This window comes from Lucilia cuprina, chromosome 6 (assembly GCF_022045245.1).
Source record: "Lucilia cuprina isolate Lc7/37 chromosome 6, ASM2204524v1, whole genome shotgun sequence".
NCBI lineage: Eukaryota > Metazoa > Arthropoda > Insecta > Diptera > Calliphoridae > Lucilia > Lucilia cuprina.
The window spans coordinates 5,801,158-5,821,400 of record NC_060954.1 but is presented as its reverse complement, the minus strand read 5'-3'; the positions used below and the strand labels follow the sequence as shown (position 1 = coordinate 5,821,400).

The 20,243-nt window shown below is 30.2% G+C and overlaps 2 protein-coding genes across 3 annotated transcripts; one reads left to right on the top strand and one right to left on the bottom strand.

Annotated features, from left to right (window-relative positions):
- The first annotated feature begins 2,867 nt into the window (after positions 1-2,867).
- On the top strand, positions 2,868-8,234 carry LOC111678848 (cytoplasmic phosphatidylinositol transfer protein 1). Its single transcript, XM_023440281.2, has 7 exons — positions 2,868-3,059; positions 3,207-3,355; positions 4,647-4,735; positions 7,104-7,111; positions 7,176-7,247; positions 7,321-7,453; positions 7,529-8,234. The coding sequence occupies exons 1-7, from the start codon at positions 3,009-3,011 to the stop codon at positions 7,894-7,896; spliced, it is 870 nt and encodes a 289-aa protein (XP_023296049.2). The 5' UTR covers positions 2,868-3,008; the 3' UTR covers positions 7,897-8,234.
- A 78-nt stretch (positions 8,235-8,312) lies between these two features.
- LOC111678849 (protein singed wings 2) lies at positions 8,313-18,792 on the bottom strand. 2 transcript variants are annotated; one of them, XM_046955323.1, is made up of 8 exons: positions 18,518-18,792; positions 10,908-11,063; positions 10,672-10,852; positions 10,445-10,601; positions 10,239-10,381; positions 9,995-10,174; positions 9,715-9,873; positions 8,313-8,907 (listed from the first exon to the last, which is right to left on the bottom strand). In XM_046955323.1, exons 1-8 carry the CDS (start codon positions 18,658-18,660, stop codon positions 8,524-8,526), a joined length of 1,503 nt encoding a protein of 500 aa, XP_046811279.1. In that variant the 5' UTR covers positions 18,661-18,792; the 3' UTR covers positions 8,313-8,523. The 2 variants fall into 2 exon arrangements, with proteins under 2 accessions (XP_046811279.1, XP_023296050.1); XM_023440282.2 differs by having other exon boundaries at positions 8,314-8,907; positions 10,672-10,840.
- Between the last annotated feature and the right edge of the window lie 1,451 nt (positions 18,793-20,243).

The window sequence follows — 20,243 nt, the reverse complement described above, 5'->3', positions numbered from 1 at the left end:
ACTAGAACTGAACTAGAACTGAACTAGAACTGAACTAGAACTGAACTAGAACTGAACTAGAACTGAACTAGAACTGAGCTAAAACTGAACTAGAACTAAACTAGAACTGAACAAGAACTAAAACTAAACTAGAATTTAACTAGAACTAAACTAGAATAAAGAGTGGGGAAATTCCAAAATGTATACTTTATACGACTTAAATCTCCTAATAACGTGACTTAAAGTGTAACAAAGCTTTGAGAAGATTTTCTTCTTCCTAATTTTAGAAAGTTTTTTCCCCGAATTTTGTTAGCAAAAAAATATTTTGCTGATTACAATTGTTTATACAAATAAAACTAGATTTTAATAAAATATAAAAAAACAACATAATACTGAGTCACGATTGCAAAAATAACAAAAGACCTCGATTAAACAAAAGCAAAGTTAATAATAATAATAAAAAATTGACAACCGATAAAAAATAACTATATGTATATACAAAAGAGAGAAAAGATTAAACAGAATTAATAAAAATATACCTAGCATAAAAAAATCTACAATTTACGTAAATTGAAATGCAAGAAACAGCTCCACAACCACCCAATGACAAAAACAACAACAACTACATATAACAAAAACTCTATAATGACCCTGAACAAGGCCATATAAAGAAAAAAAGACCAAAATAAGTGAAACGATTGAAAAAGAGTCTATATTATAGCAAAATAAATTAACTGCAGACATTTATCCTTTTAATAGCTACAAACTAAATAACTTAGTAATATGGTTTAATGATTAAATTGTCCTTTTCTGTACGGTTTACTTTTGATTACATAGTTCTTTTCCATTTTTTCTAAAAATTAGTTTTTCTTTATTTGTTGTGTCTTAAAATAACTTACCAAATGCCAAAGGCCAATCATTATGGTGGCGGTATGAACATGTAGGCCAAAACAACATGTCCACTCCTTGCTGCGCTGTAACTGCTGATGAGGACCCATTTTTAAACGGATCCTTAGCATTGCCAACACCGGCTTGTCGAAAATCTAATAGGAATGTACTCCTTGTGCAACTAAACACTTCACACTTAAAGGCTTTCTGTAAAGGAATGTTGTTTTTTAGATTTTTTATTTTTTTCACTTTTTTACTTATTTAACACATTACACACAAAAGATGAATACACAAGAAAAAGTTTTGTGTCACAAAAGAATTGTGAATTTTTTTTCTTTTCAATATTTTTTGTAGTTTATTAAATTTTTTGTTTATTTCTTTTATATTTTGTAAAAGTATAATAAAAACTATACCTTTTTGTATTAAATTTATACAAATATTATTTTTTTTTTTTTTTTTTTTTTTTTTGGGTTTTGATTAGGATGGCGGTGCATCAAGCACTCATATTGCCAGGTTATCACACGTTTGTCCAGAGAAAACCCCACCAACCGACCTATACCTTCATATAGGAAGTTGGAGCATCCGGACTTGATTTCATCAAAAGTATTAATGGTCTCCACCAGTATATATTTGAGTTTAAATGGTCTCCACCAGGTTATATCGTGAGTATTTTATGGTCTCCACCAGTTAAAAACGTTTGAGTATTCTATGGTCTCCACCAATAAAACATAACCTCACTTGAGGTAAAACGAAAGCACGAGGTTAATGTAGACAACATGTAACTTTGAACAGTTACATGAAGTAATACATTACACCAGTGCGAGCGAGACGCTAAACTGTCGAAAGCCAGGCAACAAACACAAGCCTGAACGCGTTTAAGAAATAATCGCGATGACGCGAGAGTTGTTCCCCAACTCAGACCTGAATTGCGACTGTATACAAATATTATAAATATTTATTTTTTTTTTTGTAAATTGTAATGCTAATAAAAGCTTTCGCTACGTGATTATAAAGTGAAATAATAAAACGCAATAGCAAAAACCAGCGCCGACAACATGTTCACAACGACGCCGTTTGATACTAGAAAATAACGACGGCAGCTTATAATAGACTGTAACAGTTTAATTACAATTGGAAACGCTATCGACAAATAACACAAAAAGAGCGAGCGACGAATTCAAATTGAGCGACTGTCGACAGACCACATTTTTTTACGTTTATAAGAAAAAAATGAAAGCAAAATAAGTTAAAAAATAAAATAATTCTTTATGAAATAAAAGAAAATTATGAAAATATTATTCTGAATAAAATAGGAGAACATACATATTATTAGGATTGCAATAAAAGTAAAATAGAATCTATCTCAACCACAATGCCGCCAACCACAAGATAATATTTTGCTCTCCATACAAAATGTATGAAAAATTATTGTCGACAGCGGTTGTGGTTCCAATTGTAATAATGCTAAAAAATTTTGGGGGCGGCGGCTTTGACATTTTGCTCTGCGGCTAGGCTTAGTCTGCTTAAACCGAATCAGCGCAGATGTCTGTGCTATACATAAAAATATTTTCACTTCGTTTTGTTTTGTTTTCTGTCTCTCTATTTTGTGGTTTTTCACAGCGAAATTCACAGGTAATTAATAACACATTGAATATATAATAAAAAACTGTGCTGCCAAGTTATAATATAAATTTGGGCTAAAAAAAAACGTTAAAAAAGTTTAAAATTAAGAGTAAGATGAGAATGCTACAAACCAAAGCTGAACTATATACTCTGTATTAAAATATTAAAAATTTATTGTTAAAAAATAAACAAATTTTAAATCTAATTTTGTTTAAAAAATCTATCTATTCTTTCTAAATATTCACCAAAAAATGGTAACACCACTACTTTTACTTTTCTTGTGGCAACTTTATTTTTTTTTTAAACAGCTGTTGAAAATACCGTTTTTACACATATTTTTCTCATTTTTTTCTTATTGGTTTTTTTACATCAGTATAATTTTTTTCCTACTCGCTCGCATAACCATTATTCCGAAGCGCGCGTTGCATTAATTATTTTCATCTTGTAATTTTTGCCCTCCAGATTTCGGTGCATTCATTACGTTATTTATTACAAATTGTAAATTTCATTAAATAATCATGGTTTTAACAAAAGAATATCGCATTTGTATGCCATTGTCTTGCGAAGAGGTTTGTTTGTTTTTATCTCAACATGTGCATCTTTGTGGTGGAATGTTGTTAAGATTATCAACATCAAAGTGTTAAAGTCCACAAATTGCAATTATTGTTTTCATGTTAATGGTTTTGTAAATAAAGCATTTGTTTTTGCTGTTGCAGTATCAAATTGGCCAATTGTATATGATTGCTCGCCATAGCTTGGAACAGTCAGGTGACGGTGAAGGTGTTGAAATTGTCACCAATGAACCCTGTGAAGATCCAGAACATGGTAAAGGTCAGTTTACCGAGAAAAGGATACATTTGTCGAGGTAAGTGGTGGATTTGTTAGGCAACATTAAATTTCACCTAAAATGATCTTGAATGGACATAGAGCTGAACCAAAACTAATCTGAACTAGACTTAAACTAGAACTGAATAAAACCTAAATAAAACTGAACTGGGACTGAACTAAAACTGAACTAGAACTGAACTAGAACTGAACTAGTTCTGAACTAGAACTGAACTAGAACTGAACTAGAACTGAACTTGAACTGAACTAGAACTGAACTAGAACTGAACTAGAACTGAACTAGAACTGAACTAGAACTGAACTAGAACTGAACTAGAACTGAACTAGAACTGAACTAGAACTGAACTAGAACTGAACTAGAACTGAACTAGAACTGAACTAGAACTGAACTAGAACTGAACTAGAACTGAACTAGAACTGAACTAGAACTGAACTAGAACTGAACTAGAACTGAACTAGAACTGAACTAGAACTGAACTAGAACTGAACTAGAACTAAACTAGAACTGAACTAGAACTGAACTAGAACTGAACTAGAACTGAACTAGAACTGAACTAGAACTGAACTAGAACTGAACTAGAACTGAATTAGAATTAGAACTGAACTAGAAATAGAACTGAACTAGAACTGAACTAGAATTAGAACTGAACTAGAAATAGAACTGAACTAGAACTGAACTAGAACTGAACTAGAACTGAACTAGAACTGAACAAGAACTGAACTAGAACTGAACTAGAACTGAACTAGAACTGAACTAGAACTTAACTAGAACTTAACTAGAACTGAACTAGAACTGAATTAGAACTGAATTAGAATTGAACTAGAACTGAACTAGAACTGAATTAGAACTGAATTAGAACTGAACTAGAACTGAACTAGAACTCAACTAGAACTCAACTAGAACTCAACTAGAACTGAACTAGAACTGAACTAGAACTGAACCAGAACTGAACTGGAACTGAATTTGAACTGAACTAGAACTAAACTAGGAATGATCTAGAACTAATAAAGAACTGAAATATAACTAATCTTGCACTGAACTAATCTAGAAGTAAATAAGTTTTAAATTCTTTAATTTCCAATTCGATTTTAATTGAAACTTTTTTACGTTAACAAATTTTATGTAAAATTTCATCACAATATGATTTTGTTTATTCTGCTGCCATTCATTTCTATAAATCTATAAACACTTCATAATTTATTCGGACATCAAAAAAGTAAATCTCTTTAATATGATTCCCTAATTCATTAGCATCAATTTATCATTTATTAATTTAATTTAAATTTAATTTGTTTTTCTTATATTCCAGCCGTTTGCCATATTGGATACAAGCCATATGTCCACGTGTATTTTACGTCACTGAAAAGTCATGGAATTTCTTTCCCTTCACCAAAACAGGTAAGTTTAAGCCATAAATTCATTAACCTCATCAACATTAATATAAAAGTCTGGTATTTTATAAAATTAAATCTATAAATAACTCGATTGTTTATTAAAAGCTTAAAAAAATAATTAGATATATCCTCTTGTTTCTTTAAACATTTATTTTTATCAATATCCTTTGCTTGTTTTTATTTATAAATTGACCTTGTCTATGTTATAAAACCTGCTTCAGTTTAAAAAGCTTTTTTTATTATTTTTGTCATGCTTCCTTTATTAAAGCTATTTTTGCTTTTATAAAGGATGTGCTTGTGTTTTCTTTTGTTGTTATATTTATAGTTGTTTACAAAACACACTTGTTGTTACTATTTTAATATCCTTAAGAGGGGAGTCCTTGTAGCTGTATAAACTTAAGTTGTGTTTGGGGAATTTATTTACATTCTTGTTGTTTGTGGCGTCAAACTATTTAAAAACAAAAATCCTTTCAAAATTTTATGTGTTATCCTTTACTTAGTGTATGTATTTGTTGTGTATACCAATCTCATTCCAATTTTCTGCTTTTTTTTCTATTTATAACAAAACCATGTAATACCCAATGTAATTTCAGGCCATAAATTTTTATCCCCATAATCATGTGTATTATTAAATTTATATCTCTTGTTATTGTTGTCATTTATTAAACCATAGCCGTTCTGCTTCACCCTTCGATTCGGGCTGCTGTTTATTTTTGCAATATATCTTTTTGTTTTTATTATTTATAAATATTTTCTTTTATATTATTTCAAATATTACAAACATGTAAAACGTGTGAATATGCTCATCTGCATGAATATTACAGCCGGCTAACAAAGAATTCACAATCGAGAACATCATTTATTATAGTTGTTTATGTCTATTCTAAATATGTTTGTACCTAAATGTTTATTTATTTGGTTAGCGTTTTGTGTAGGACTACTATTGTTTTTAGTAATAATTTTGATTGTTTTATTTGGTGTATATTTAATGAATTTTTTAGTAAATGTGTCTGAGTGATTAAAGTAAAGGAGTCTTAAGTAGGATTGAATATAACTAGAACTGAACTAGAACTGAATCAGAACTAAACCTGAAATGAATTAGAACTGAACTAGAACTGAACTAGAACTGAACTAGAACAGAACTAGAACTGAAGTAGAACAAGAACTGAACTAGAACAGAACTAGAACTGAACTAGAACTGAACTAGGACTGAACTAGAACTGAACTAGAACTGAACTAGATTTGAACTAGAACTGAACTAGAACTGAACTAGAACTGAACTAGAACTTAACTAGAACTGAACTAGAACTGAACTAGAACTGAACTAGAACTGAACTAGAACTGAACTAGAACTGAACTAGAACTGAACTAGAACTGAACTAGAACTGAACTAGAACTGAACTAGAACTGAACTAGAACTGAACTAGAACTGAACTAGAACTGAACTAGAACTGAACTAGAACTGAACTGAACTAGAACTAAACTAGAAATGAACTAGAACTGAACTAGAACTGAACTAGAACAGAACTAGAACAGAACTAGAACTGAACTAGAACTGAACTGGAACTGAACTAGAACTGAACTAGAACTGAACTAGAACTGAACTAGAACTGAACTAGAACTGAACTAGAACTGAACTATAACTGAACTAGAACTGAACTAGAACTGAACTAGAACTGAACTAGAACTGAACTAGAACTGAACTAGAACTGAACTAGAACTGAACTAGAACTGAACTAGAACTGAACTAGAACTGAACTAGAACTGAACTAGAACTGAACTAGAACTGAACTAGAACTGAACTAGAACTGAACTAGAACTGAACTAGAACTAGAACTGAAATAGAACTGAACTAGAACTGAACTAGAACTGAACTAGAACTGAATTAGAACTGAATTAGAACTGAACTAGAACTGAATTAGAACTGAACTAGAACTGAACTAGAACTAAACTAGAACTGAACTAGAACTGAACTTTGAACTACACTAGAACTGAACTAGAACTGAACTAGAACTGAACTAGAACTGAACTAAAACTGATCTAGAAATGAACTAGAAATGAACTAGAAATGAACTAGAAATGAACTAGAACTGAACTAGAACTGAACTAGAACTGAACTAGAACTGAACTGGAACTGAACTAGAACTGAACTAGAACTGAACTAGAACTGAATTAGAACTGAATCAGAACTGAACTAGAACTGAAATAGAAATTAATTAGAACTGAACTGAAACTGCAATATATCTAACAACCTCTATTAACATAATCATGATCATCAATCGATATTCTTTTTGATTTTTAATAAAAAAAATATATATTTTCTTTTGTCTCCCTTTTTGATACTGTCTACCGTTCTACTTAATGCTAAACAGAATACACAGTAAGTTTTTTTTAAGTCGTTGTTTAAAAAGAAAACAAAATTATTACCGAGACTTTTATTTTAGTGCTCTTTTGTACCTAAATTAAATGTTTCCATAAAAACTAAATATGAAGACAATAATGGAAATTCTGAAAATGTAAGTTCATTATATACATACATTCTTAAGAAAACACATTAAATTTATAACGATATTTATTTTTCTACAAAAGTGTTTAAATTTAACTGAGGAACAGTTAAAACAACGTATAGTTGACAATGTTGATATAGCCTTTGATGAATTACCCAATAATAAACATTATAAAAAGGAAGAAGATCCCAAATTTTTCAAATCAGAAAAGACAAGTAAGTTGTTTCTTATTTTTTAATAAAAAATTAAAAAAAATAATATTAATTTGTATTATTAAATGACTAATAAAGATCGGGGTCTCCTGGTGGAGGGTTGGCGTGATTGTGACAAACCCATTATGTGTTCCTATAAACTGGTGGATGCTTCTTTTGAAGTCTGGGGTCTGCAAACCAAAGTAGAGGACTTTATTCAGCGCTCCATAAGAGATGTATTATTATTGGGCCACCGTCAAGCCTTTGCCTGGATCGATGAATGGTATGGCATGACTTTGGAAGATGTACGTGAATATGAACGTAAAATACAAGAAGAAACTAATAGAAAATTAAATCAAGCTAATGACAATACCGAAGAAAATAATCAACAAGCTGATAAAGATCTTAATGAAGAAGAAAATGAAGAGAAAAAAGACAAAGTAAATGATATTGATAACATAGATTAGACGCTTAAAATTGTATGTATGTGTCTCTTGCGGAATAATGGCCAAAGATTGCTTGCTAAAAGTTGTGCTACAAACACCTTAACAATAATTATAACGAACCACTAAAAGAGTCCATGATAGACATACTCAGGTATTCCTTAAGAATAATAATGAAATTGATTAATATAGCAGCTTTGTTTATTGTGCGTAGTTTTATTTTAAGCACAAATTATATACATACGTAAGGATTTAGTAAAACAAATTAAACTAACTTTTTGGAAATTCAAATGGATTTTGGTAGTTTTAATGTTAATTTATTAAAATAATAAAAAAAATGTTTCCTATTTTATTTTTGTTTAGTTTTTATTGTTTTTTTTTTCTAATATTATTATAAAATACTAGTAGTAAAAGTTATTTGTAAAAATACTATAAAATATACATTTATTGTAATGTACAAAATGTCACAAATTTACTTAAATAAAAGAGAACAAATATTTATGAATATTTAAAATTAAAAAAAAAATAATACTTAAAACAACTTAATTATTAAGTAAAACCAAAAGGATTTAATAACCTCCTTAAAAAAAAGCCACAAATTGACAGCTTTTCTAATATCACATTAAAATTATTTTCTTTTTTTAAACTTCTTCAAGGCAATTTCATTACTATCCATGGCACGCGACCATAATTTTTATAATAGTAATAATCATAGGCCAATTTACCCAAAATAAATACTATTAACGTGGCCAACAGACCATTAACCCAGTCTAGTGCATGTATTTTTGATTCATCTTTGGGTTTACAAACATCTTCCCGGCTAATGGCTAAAATTTTTGAAGTTTTCAATTCATCTCCTTGTTTGTAAGTGCAGGATATATTCCATGCATCTCGTAGTATAGCATTGTATTTGTTAAGGATTTCTTTAAACCGCATGGCAAATTTACAAGAACAATACCAGGGATTTTGACTTAGCAACAGGAGATTGGCATTGGGATTATCGTCTAAAGCATTGTCCAAAGCATAGACAGGAATCTGGTAAAAAATAATTACGAGTTTTATAAATCACGTTTCTTTTCTAGTATAAAAAGTAGAATGTGGACTAGAACATTAACTAAAACACTATAAATAAACTAGAACTGAATTAGAACTGAACTAGAACTAAAATAGAACTAAACTAGATCTGAACTAGAACTAAACTAGAACTAAACTAGATCTGAACTAGAACTAAACTAGAACTGAACTTGAACTGAACTAGAACTGAACTAGAACTGAACTAGAACTGAACTAGAACTGAATTAAAACTGAATTAAAACTGAACTAGAACTGAACTAGAACTGAACTAGAACTGAACTAGAACTGAACTAGAACTGAACTAGAACTGAACTAGAACTGAACTAGAACTGAACTAGAACTGAACTAGAACTGAACTAGAACTGAACTAGAACTGAACCAGAACTAAACAAGAACTAAACAAAAACTGAACTATAACTGAACTAGAACTAAACTAGAACTAAACTAGAACTGAACTAGAACTAAACTAGAACTAAACTTGAACTAAACTTGAACTAAACAAGAACTGAACTAGAACTGAACCAGAACTGAACAAGAACTAAACTAGAACTGAACTAGAAGGAAACTAAAACTAAACTGAACTAGATTTAAACTAGAACTGAACTGGAACTTAAATAGAGCTAAACTAGAACTGAACTAAAACTGAACTAGAACTGAACTAGAACTGAACTTCAACTGAACTGGAACTGAACTAGAACTCAACTCTAATTGAACTTGAACTGAATTGGAATTAAACAAAATTCCAATTATTTGTTTTTTGCTTTTTACCTTTTTCAGCTTATTGTTTTTCAAATTCAGCAAACGAAAATGTTCCAACCAATAGCCTCCCTCTAAAACATCGATATTTTCCACAGAATTGTTTTCTAAATGTACATCAACCACATAGCGATAATGGATATTATTGCGTAAAGGTGAAATATCACTGATCTGTAAAGAAATATCAATAAACTTAGTAAATTATATATCCACGATTTTCTACATAAATATTAGTATAATTTAGGAGTAGATCTATGTTTCCACTTCCTTTCTTCCTTCAAAACTAACTCACCTTATTGTCGTTAGCAAAAAACATGGTAGTATTTTCTGGTAAATAGGTAGGCAAGCGATCAAATCCCAAATTTGAGCAATTAACTGTATATAAAGGTATATAAGACTTGGGTATAATATGATGCATAATGCAAGTACAATTCTGGATATCAGGATGCGATAGGCAGGCGTTTTTTAAGGTCTGAAACATAGAAAACAAATTAAGAAGAGATAAAGTACGAAAAAATGTCTGTACTAATACTCACCACTTTATAATTCACCACTGTTAGCAAGAGTCTGTCTTTATATTTACGATCCGAGCAATATAATTGATCACGATCAGCCACCACTTTTGCCTTTTCCGGTATTAGTAGCCATTTAAAGTTTCTAGTGCAATTCCAAGGATTACCTAAGAATTAACTGTAAGATTATAAGAAATTTTCTTTTTGCGGCAAAAATTCTCAACATTTACCAGCCAAATATAGTTCTTGAAAAGTCCTGGGCAAGGCCAAAGGACTATCCAATTGTATCAATTGATTCCATCTCAAGTCTACTATTCTGAGAGTATGTATTCGTTTAAAAGTTCTAGGACCTATGTGTGACAAATTGGTCCAGGAGATATTTATGGTCTAAAGGAATAAAGAAAAGGAAAATTTCTCAAACTATTTTTAATTTTTGTTGCAAATAGTCTGAACTTACCTGCAAATAAAACATTTCCGGAAAATCAAATATAATCTCTGTCATATCACTGTACTCAATTGTCAACGATTTTATTTTCGGAAATGGCTGTAAATCTATAACTGGATTAAAGACCTGTTCGGGCCAACCGCAAAATATAATTTCTTCCATTTTACGCACCTTTTGATCACTGTAAATATCGCTAATATTAATACGTTTATTACTAAATCTGGCGTACTTTAGATGAAAATATTTACTTTGAGGTTAATAAGTTATTCATGCCACCATAACATCTTATGGCTCCATAACGTGTATATCGGGTGCAATTACCAGCCGTAGCTTCGGGTGCCTTTTTCCAATCCACACAGGAAAAGTTATGTTGATGATAATGGGATATATAGTCAGCATGACAACTGAGGGAAGAAAGAAACGAAATGGATCTTAGTATAGTTTGTTTTTAATTTTAGCCTAAAAGTAGGCTTTTATTTTGGGGTTATATGAGATCGGTGGATTGTGTCTTTACTTTACTGTGAGTATGATCAGTCAAATAGTACTAAATTAAGGTACTATTTCCGCTTATAGTAATGTAATAAGTATTACTTTCAGAGTTGGCTTAAGAATGAACTCACTTGGGCAGAAGAGACCTACAGTCTGGACTATAGTTTATAGTTTAGTCTATAATAGAGACTTTTAGTCAAATCTATAGTCTAGACTTTAGTCAAGTCTATAGTCTAGACTATAGTCTAGACTTTAGTCAAGTCTATAGTCTAGACTATAGTGTAGTCTATAGTCTAGACTATAGTGTAGTCTATAGTCTAGACTATAGTGTAGTCTATAGTATGGACTAAAGTCTAGACTATAGTCTAGTCTATAGTCTGCACTATAGTCTAGTCTATAGTCTGCACTGTAGTCTAGTCTATACTCTGCACTATAGTCTAGTCTATACTCTGCACTACAGTCCAGTCTTTATTTAGAACAATGGTGTTTTCTATAGTCAGACTATATTCAAGTCTATAGTCAGGACTATAGTCAAGTTTATAGCCAGTCTAGTCTTTATTCCGGACTATAGTCTATAGTCTGGACTATAGTCTAGTCTATAGTCTGGGCTATAGTCTAGTCTATAGTCTGGACTATAGTCTAGTCTATAGTCTGGACTATAGTCTGTACTATAGTCTTGTCTATAGTCTGTACTATAGTCTAGTCTATAGTCTGTACTATAGTCTAGTCTATAGTCTGGACTATAGTCTAGTCTATAGCCTGGACTATAATCTAGTCTATAGCCTGGACTATAATCTAGTCTATAATCTGGACTATAGTCTAGTCTATAATCTGGACTATAGTCTAGTCAATAATCTGGACTATAGTCTAGTCTATTGTCTGAACTTTAGTCTGTAATCTGGACTATAGTCTAGACTAGACTTTAGTCAAGTCTATAGTCTAGACTTTACTCAAGTCTATAGTCTAGACTTTAGTCAAGTCTATAGTCTAGACTTTAGTCAAGTCTATAGTCTAGACTTTAGTCAAGTCTATAATCTAGACTTTAGACAAGTGTATAGTGGACTTTAGTCTTATCTATAGTATGGACTATAGTCTTACCTATTGTCTGGACTATAGCCTTATCTATAGTCTGGACTATAGCCAGGGATATAGTGGACTATAGTCTAGTCTATAGTCTAAACTATAGTCTAGTCTATAGTCTGAACTATAGTGTAGTATATAGTCAGGACTATAGTCAAATCTATCATCTGGACTATAGACTAAAGTTTAGTCTAATGTTTCGACTATAGCTTTGTCTATAGTCTAGTCTATAATCTGACCTATAGTCTGAATTATTGTCTTGTCTTTAGTTCGTAAATGATTTTTTTGCCAGAAATCTATATAAGAAAAACACTGTTTTGTTTTTAATAAATTTCCTTAACGACTTCAGGTGTTAATGTTTAACACAAACAGTATACTAGTTCATGCTACTTTTGTAATATTATTAATAATTACATTATTTCTGTACAATATTCAGTTTTTGCTACGACGTAATAATTAATCTTGTAATAAAAAACTATATACCATTAAAAAAAATAATTATTCTATATGACAGTATTTTAGCACTTTATTAAATGGGTAAATATAAATCTTCTTGTTTCATTCGGATCGTGTTGTTTGATAAAAATACGTCTATTTACCGAATGTGTTTAGTAGACAATAAACTCATAATACATATTCCAAATATAAATGTTGTATAAATACTATATATAAACTAATTAGAACTTAAATAGTAGTAGCTTAAGTTCTGACGTTTTTTGTGTATACCCTATATACCGGGTATTAAGGTTGTCAACGATTGTCTATCAAGATTTAAGGGATAGAACTGTTTGAGTCTCTTTACTTAATGTCATAGTTTTTATTTACATTATTATATTGTCTTATCAGCAAATAGTTCAAATACCGTAAAGGTTTTGGACGTCTAAATGTCTAATGGTATGCTAAGACTTAAATAAATATTTTGAAACATTATAAAGATCCAAATATTTGTGCCATTAATAATGTCAAATTGTAGCTTCTTAAGTATGAAAACATTTAGAATGATTTAAATCTCTAAAAAGGAGCAATCGCTTGATTTTAAATAACTTTGAACTAACATAGAACTATTTCCGTAACTAGTCCTTTGCTGTTAGTGGAGTTAAATCTAAAAGTTATTTTATGTTACCAATCAATCGAAATATTTATTTCGCTTACCCCTTTTTAGCCTTAAATAATTTTTTTGTTTGTGACAAAGAAATTAACACTTATTTTCTGTTACACAAATAATGTCATAATTAATAAAACAAATGTTTGTTTTTCTTTTTCTAAATATAGAGAGAGTTATTATTTTTTTTTTATTTGACACAAAACTAATTAGAGCTGATCGGCGGAGGTGTGTAAAAATGAAATATATACATATTTTGCAAATTAACAATTGATAAAATCATGTGAGTTTTATTTAATAACTTATTAATTTTTTATACATATTCAGAATATGATTTAGAACGTTAATCAATAGTTACCTTAGAAAACTTCTAAGAAATCTGGAAACTTAATGCTTTTTAGTCAAAAACCGGTTTTCTTGCTATCGTTTAGTGGTTAAGATGGCAAGAATGTAATTAGGGCAACCCTATATAATATGTTTGGACTAGACCTTTGACCAAACTATTTACAAAACAATATATATAATAAATAGTAAATAGATTATAATCCAGACTATACACAAAATTATATCCAGATATATACTAGACTATAACCCACTACAGTCCAGACTTTGGACTCTACTATAATATATACGAGACTGTAGTTCTGACTATAAACTAGATTATTGTCCGGACTATAGACTACATTGTAGTCCAGATTATAGACTATAATCGAGACTATCAAGCCTATTTTTAATAATAAATTCCGGGGAGTTTGTTTTCACTCCTATACATAAAGCATGCGAAAGGAAATAAACTCCAGACTATTGGCTAGACTAAAGACAAGACTATAGTCTGGACTATACGCAATACAAGACTATAGTTTGGACATAGACAAGACTATAGTCTGGACTATAGACATGACTATAGTCTGGACTATAGACAAGATTGTAGTCTGGACTATAGACAAGACTATAGTCTGGACTATAGACAAGACTATAGTCTGGATTATAGACAAGACTATAGTCTGGACTATAGACATGACTATAGTCTGGACTATAGACAAGACTATAGTCTAGACTATAGACATGACTATAGTCTGGACTATAGACAAGACTATAGTCTGGACTATAGACATGACTATAGTCTGGACTATAGACAAGACTATAGTCTGGACTATAGATAAGACTATAGTCTGGACTATAGACAAGACTATAGTCTGGACTGTAGACAAGACTATAGTCTGGACTATAGACAAGACTATAGTCTGGACTATAGACAAGACTATAGTCTGGACTATAGACATGACTATAGTCTGGACTATAGACATGACTATAGTCTGGACTATAGTCTGGACTATAGACATGACTATAGTCTGGACTATAGTCTGGACTATAGACATGACTATAGTCTGGACTATAGACAAGACTATAGTCTGGACTATAGACAAGACTATAGTCTGAACTATAGACAAGACTATAGTCTGGACTATAGACAAGACTATAGTCTGGACTATAGACAAGACTATAGTCTGGACTATAGACAAGACTATAGTCTGGACTATAGACAAGACTTTAGTCTGGACTATAGACAAGACTATAGTCTGAACTATAGACAAGACTATAGTCTGGACTATAGACAAGACTATAGTCTGGACTATAGACAAGACTATAGTCTGGAGTATAGAAATGACTATAGTCTGTGCTATAGAGGTGACTATAGACAAGACTATAGTCTGGACTATAGACAAGACTATAGTCTGGACTATAGACAAGACTATAGTCTGGACTATAGACAAGACTATAGTCTAGACTATAGACAAGACTATAGTCTGGACTATAGACAAGACTATAGTCTGGACTATAGACAAGTCTATAGTCTGGACTATAGACAAGACTATAGTCTGAACTATAGACAAGACTATAGTCTGGACTATAGAAGAGACTATAGTCTGGACTATAGACAAGACTATAGTCTGGACTATAGAAGAGACCATAGTCTGGACTATAGACAAGACTATAGTCTGGACTATAGACAAGACTTTAGTCAGGACAACAGACAATACTATAGTTTGGACTATAGACAAGACTATAGTCTGGACAATAGACAAGACTATAGTCTGGACTGTAGACAATATTATAGTCTGGACTGTAGACAATATTATAGTCTGGACTATAGACAAGACTATAGTCTGGACTATAGACAAAAATATAGTCTGGACTATAGACAAGACTATAGTCTGGACTATAGACAAGACTATAGTCTGGCCTATAGACAAGACTATAGTCTGGCCTATAGACAAGACTATAGTCTGGACTATAGACAAGACTATAGTCTGGACTATAGACAAGACTATAGTCTGGACTATAGACAAGACTATAGTCTGGACTATAGACAAGTCTCTAGCCAGGCTATAGCCTGGACTATAAACTAGACTATAGTCAGAACTATAGATAAGACTATAGACAAGACTATGTATAGTTTCGACAATCAGTCTGAACTATAAAGAAGACCATAGTCTGGCTATATTGAAATCCGGCTAATCGGTATAGTTGGCTGTGACGATACTTTCAAATTTGTATTGTTGTCAAAACTCTCCATTCTTTGAAAAAAATACTTTATTTACTAAATCTTAAAGTTGTCTTTAATTGTTTGTTAAGCAAAAAATATATCTTTTGCTGTTCCTTTATTATTTAATTTACTAAAGATAAATGTTTAAAAAAATCTTCTTCAGAAAAAAAACACCTGTATGTCTTCAACTTTCTTTAGTAAACAAATAAAAAGATTTTTAATATTTTTTCAACAATTATTTTTAGATTTTGTTCAAATATTAGGTATTAAATATTTGTATGAAAAGAAATTAGCAATACATATTTTTTTTTTCTAATATGCAAAAATTCATTAAAAACAAATTGATTGGCCAAATCAATATGCAGTAAATTATTAAGTATAATAGAGTTCACATTATTTAACAATTAGAATCTATAGTTTATTTTGTAAGCAATTTGGTAATTTGCCATAAAATATTTAAGAAATTGAGACCATTATTAAGATGAATTTATGAGTAACTAATAAGTATTGGAATTTTATGCTTGTTAATTAATGGATTGCCATTAAAATTTTAAAATAAATAATTAAGTGACTGGGAATAACTGTAAACAAGTCATTTATTTAAGAAGTGCCCCTGTGGCGTCTGGTCCTCCTTTATTGCCTATACATATATTTCTGTTTTAATCGTTTACCAATTGTAAATATTAAAGTTGTTAGCTAATTAAACATTACAGTATTAAAACTTTAGGGTTCTTAAAAGTCGCCTTAATAGCTTTTATTCGATTGTTAGACATCTTTAAAAATTGACACATTTGTTTGTTTTGCCTACTACTAGGGTCTTGAGAGTTTTTATTACTTGACGCACATATTTAAGTCAAAAAACAAAAAAAAAAAAAAAAAAAATGTAAAAAAAACTATATAAACAAATCGTTTTTTTATTATATTTATTCAACATTTTTTGTTTTTTTATTTGATCTTTTGACTGGTATTTTTTCTTATATCTTATATATTAGCTCATAAAACGAATAAATATAAACAAATTTGTTGCTTTTATGAGAGTAAAATTAAAAAGTTATTTGAAATATAAAAACAATTAGTTTGGAAAACAACTTGCAAAAAAAAATTTAATTAACAATGTTTAAATGTTTTGAAAAAAAAGAAAATTAGCAGTAATTTATTATTGTCATGTCTTAAACGAATATTAAGGCAAACCGATGGGTACTTAAAAATTGTGTATAACATTTAGAATTTCAGTAGATAAGAGTACAGACCAGACTATAGTTCAGATTAAAAACTATAGTCCAAGCAATAGACTATAATCCAGATCATAGACTAGACTATAGTCCAGACAGTGGACTAGACTATAGACTAGACTGTAGAGTGGACTATAGAGTAGACTATAGACTAGACTATAGACTAGACAATAGACTAGACAATAGACTAGACAATAGACTAGACAATAGACTAGACAATAGACTAGACAATAGACTAGACAATAGACTAGACTATAGACTAGACTATAGACTAGACTATAGACTAGACTATAGACTAGACTATAGACTAGACTATAGACTAGACTATAGACTAGACTATAGACTAGACTATAGACTAGACTATAGACTAGACTATAGACTAGATTATAGACTAGACTATAGACTAGACTATAGACTAGATTATAGACTAGACTATAGTCCAGACCATACATTAGTCTATAGTCCACACTATAGACTAGACTATAGTCCAGACTATAGTCTGGACTATAATCCAAACTATATCCTAGACTATAGTCCAGGCTAATAACTAGACTATAGTCCAGACTATAGACTAGACTATAGTCCACACTATAGACTAGACTATAGTCCACACTATAGACTAGACTATAGTCCAGATAGACTATAGTGAAGACAATAAACTAGACTATAGTCCAGATTATAGACTAAACTATAGTCCAAACAATAAACTAGACTATAGTACAAACCATAGATTAGACTATAGTCCAGATTAAAACATAGTTCAGACTATAGTATAGAGTAAACTAAACTTGAACTGAATTAATACTGAAGAAGTGCACAATAGAGGCCTAGGTCTACGGATTTTGTGTATATGCAACTAACTTACTAACTATCAATATATCTATCTATCTATCTATCTATCTGTCTATCTATCTAACTATCTAACAAACAAACTGACTAAATACACTATGATCCAGACCAGATTAACTATTGTCTATAGACTACAATATAATCCTGACTATAGACTCGACAATAGTTAGTACAGACTATACAAAGTCTGGAGTACTGTAAATAATCTAAAGTGTATTTAGGACATCGATCTATTGTTAGGATTATAGTCTTAACACATTTTTTTTTTTTTCAAATTTTATAAACAGATATTTTTTATAAAATTTTTATTAACTTAGTTTTTTCTAATTTTTCTATTTCTTATTTTTTTCCTAAATATTTTCCCTTGACCCAATAATTTTCAAGTTCATCGACTATAAAAGAAACATTTCCGTAAATAATGTGTCTCAATTGGACCATTTTGCAACACACAAGCTTCTAAATTTAATTGATCATTTGTCATTATGTTGACACAAACATTTGTAGATCGTTTATTCATAAAAACAACTTAGTATTCTTAATAAGATTTCAGACACGCACCTTCTGACAAAAAACAACAGCAAAACACCACAAAAAACATTAAAATTGAAATTGTTGTTAAACATTTTGAAAGTCGGCCGAAAAGACCAGCCACCACATACTAATCGTTGTACTATTGTGAGGGGTATTTGGGAAACAAACATTGGATTTATTTACGATCTAAGGAATTGAAATATTTTTTTTTCTTCTTTTTAGTTGTTGTTCTTAAGATTTTGAATAAAATTTTTACATAAACAATTTTAAAACTTTTCCGTCTTTTTTTTTATAAAAATATATTTCTTGTTAATTTTTGGTTTTATTTATTTTTTTTTATATTTTCCAAATTTTTTATTTAATTTTTGCACTTTTTTATTATGTTTTTTTTTTTATCGAAATTATTTAAATTTTATATATTTTCTTTTTTGTTATATATTTTCTTTTCGTACAACATTTACCGGTAGCATCAAATTTTATACTGAATTTAAATTGTTTAAACTTTTATGTGTGAGGCGTTGTGTTAGCTTTAACTTAATATTATTTTTTTTTAGTTATTTATATTGGGCGCTACACTCTATGTGTCTGTGATATCAGATATTGTGGGATGTTGATGAAGTTTGTAACATTTTGAAAGTGTAGGTTCTCAGACTATAGTCATGACTAATACCGCCTGTAGGCTAGGCTTTGAACAAGTCCAGACTGTAGACTAGACTGTTGTACAGATTATGGACTTGATAATAGTACAGATTATAGAGAAGACTAAAGTACAGACTATAGTCCAGACAATAGAGTAGACTATATTCCCGACTATAGAATTGACTATATTTTAGACTATAACTGGACTATAATTGCGACTATGAACTATACTATAGTTCGAGACTGTACAGTAGACTATAGGCTAGATTACTGTCTACTCTATAGGACAGACTACAGTCCAGATTCTAGTTCTGAACATAGACTATACTAAATACCCAATTATAGTCCAGACCACATTCCAACTGATTTTAAAGGCGACTTTAACTGTCCATTACTTTTCTTGACTGTATTTTTCTTATTTATTCAATAATATTATTGATTTTTAATTTTTCAGATCTTTTAACGCCAAGTTGCTGCTGTCAATAAAAGCTTTAATATTTTTTATCTTTTTCTCCAAAAATATTTTTTTTAAACATTTTTCAACCATTATTATTTATCTTACTTTGACCGATAAATAAAAGCTTGGCGTTAAGGTTTTGGAAAACTTCATGTCTATTATAATTTTTTTACTTTTTAACACTTTTTTGGAATTATTAATTTTGCGTTTTGATTTATTTATTAAAAATTTGTTGTGTGTTTAAAGGTGTTAATTGTTGTTATGTTTTTTTTTTTTGTATAAAAATATTAATAAATTCATAATTAATTTTATAAATATTTTGCATACATAAATTTTAATAAATTAACTTTTCGGTATTTTCTGCAAAATTCTAGAAGTTATTTAACTCCGGATTTGTGAGAATAAATTCTTATAAGAATAGAATGGATTTAGAACTGAACTAAAACTAAACTAGAACTAAACTAGAACTGAACTAGAACTGAACTAGAATTGAACTAGAACTGAACTAGAACTGAGCTAGAATTGGACTAGAACTGAACTAAAACTGAGCTAGAACTGAACTAGAATTGAACTAGAATTGAACTAGAATTGAACTAGAACTGAACTAGAACTGAACTAGAACTGAACTAGAACTGAACTAGAACTGAACTAGAACTG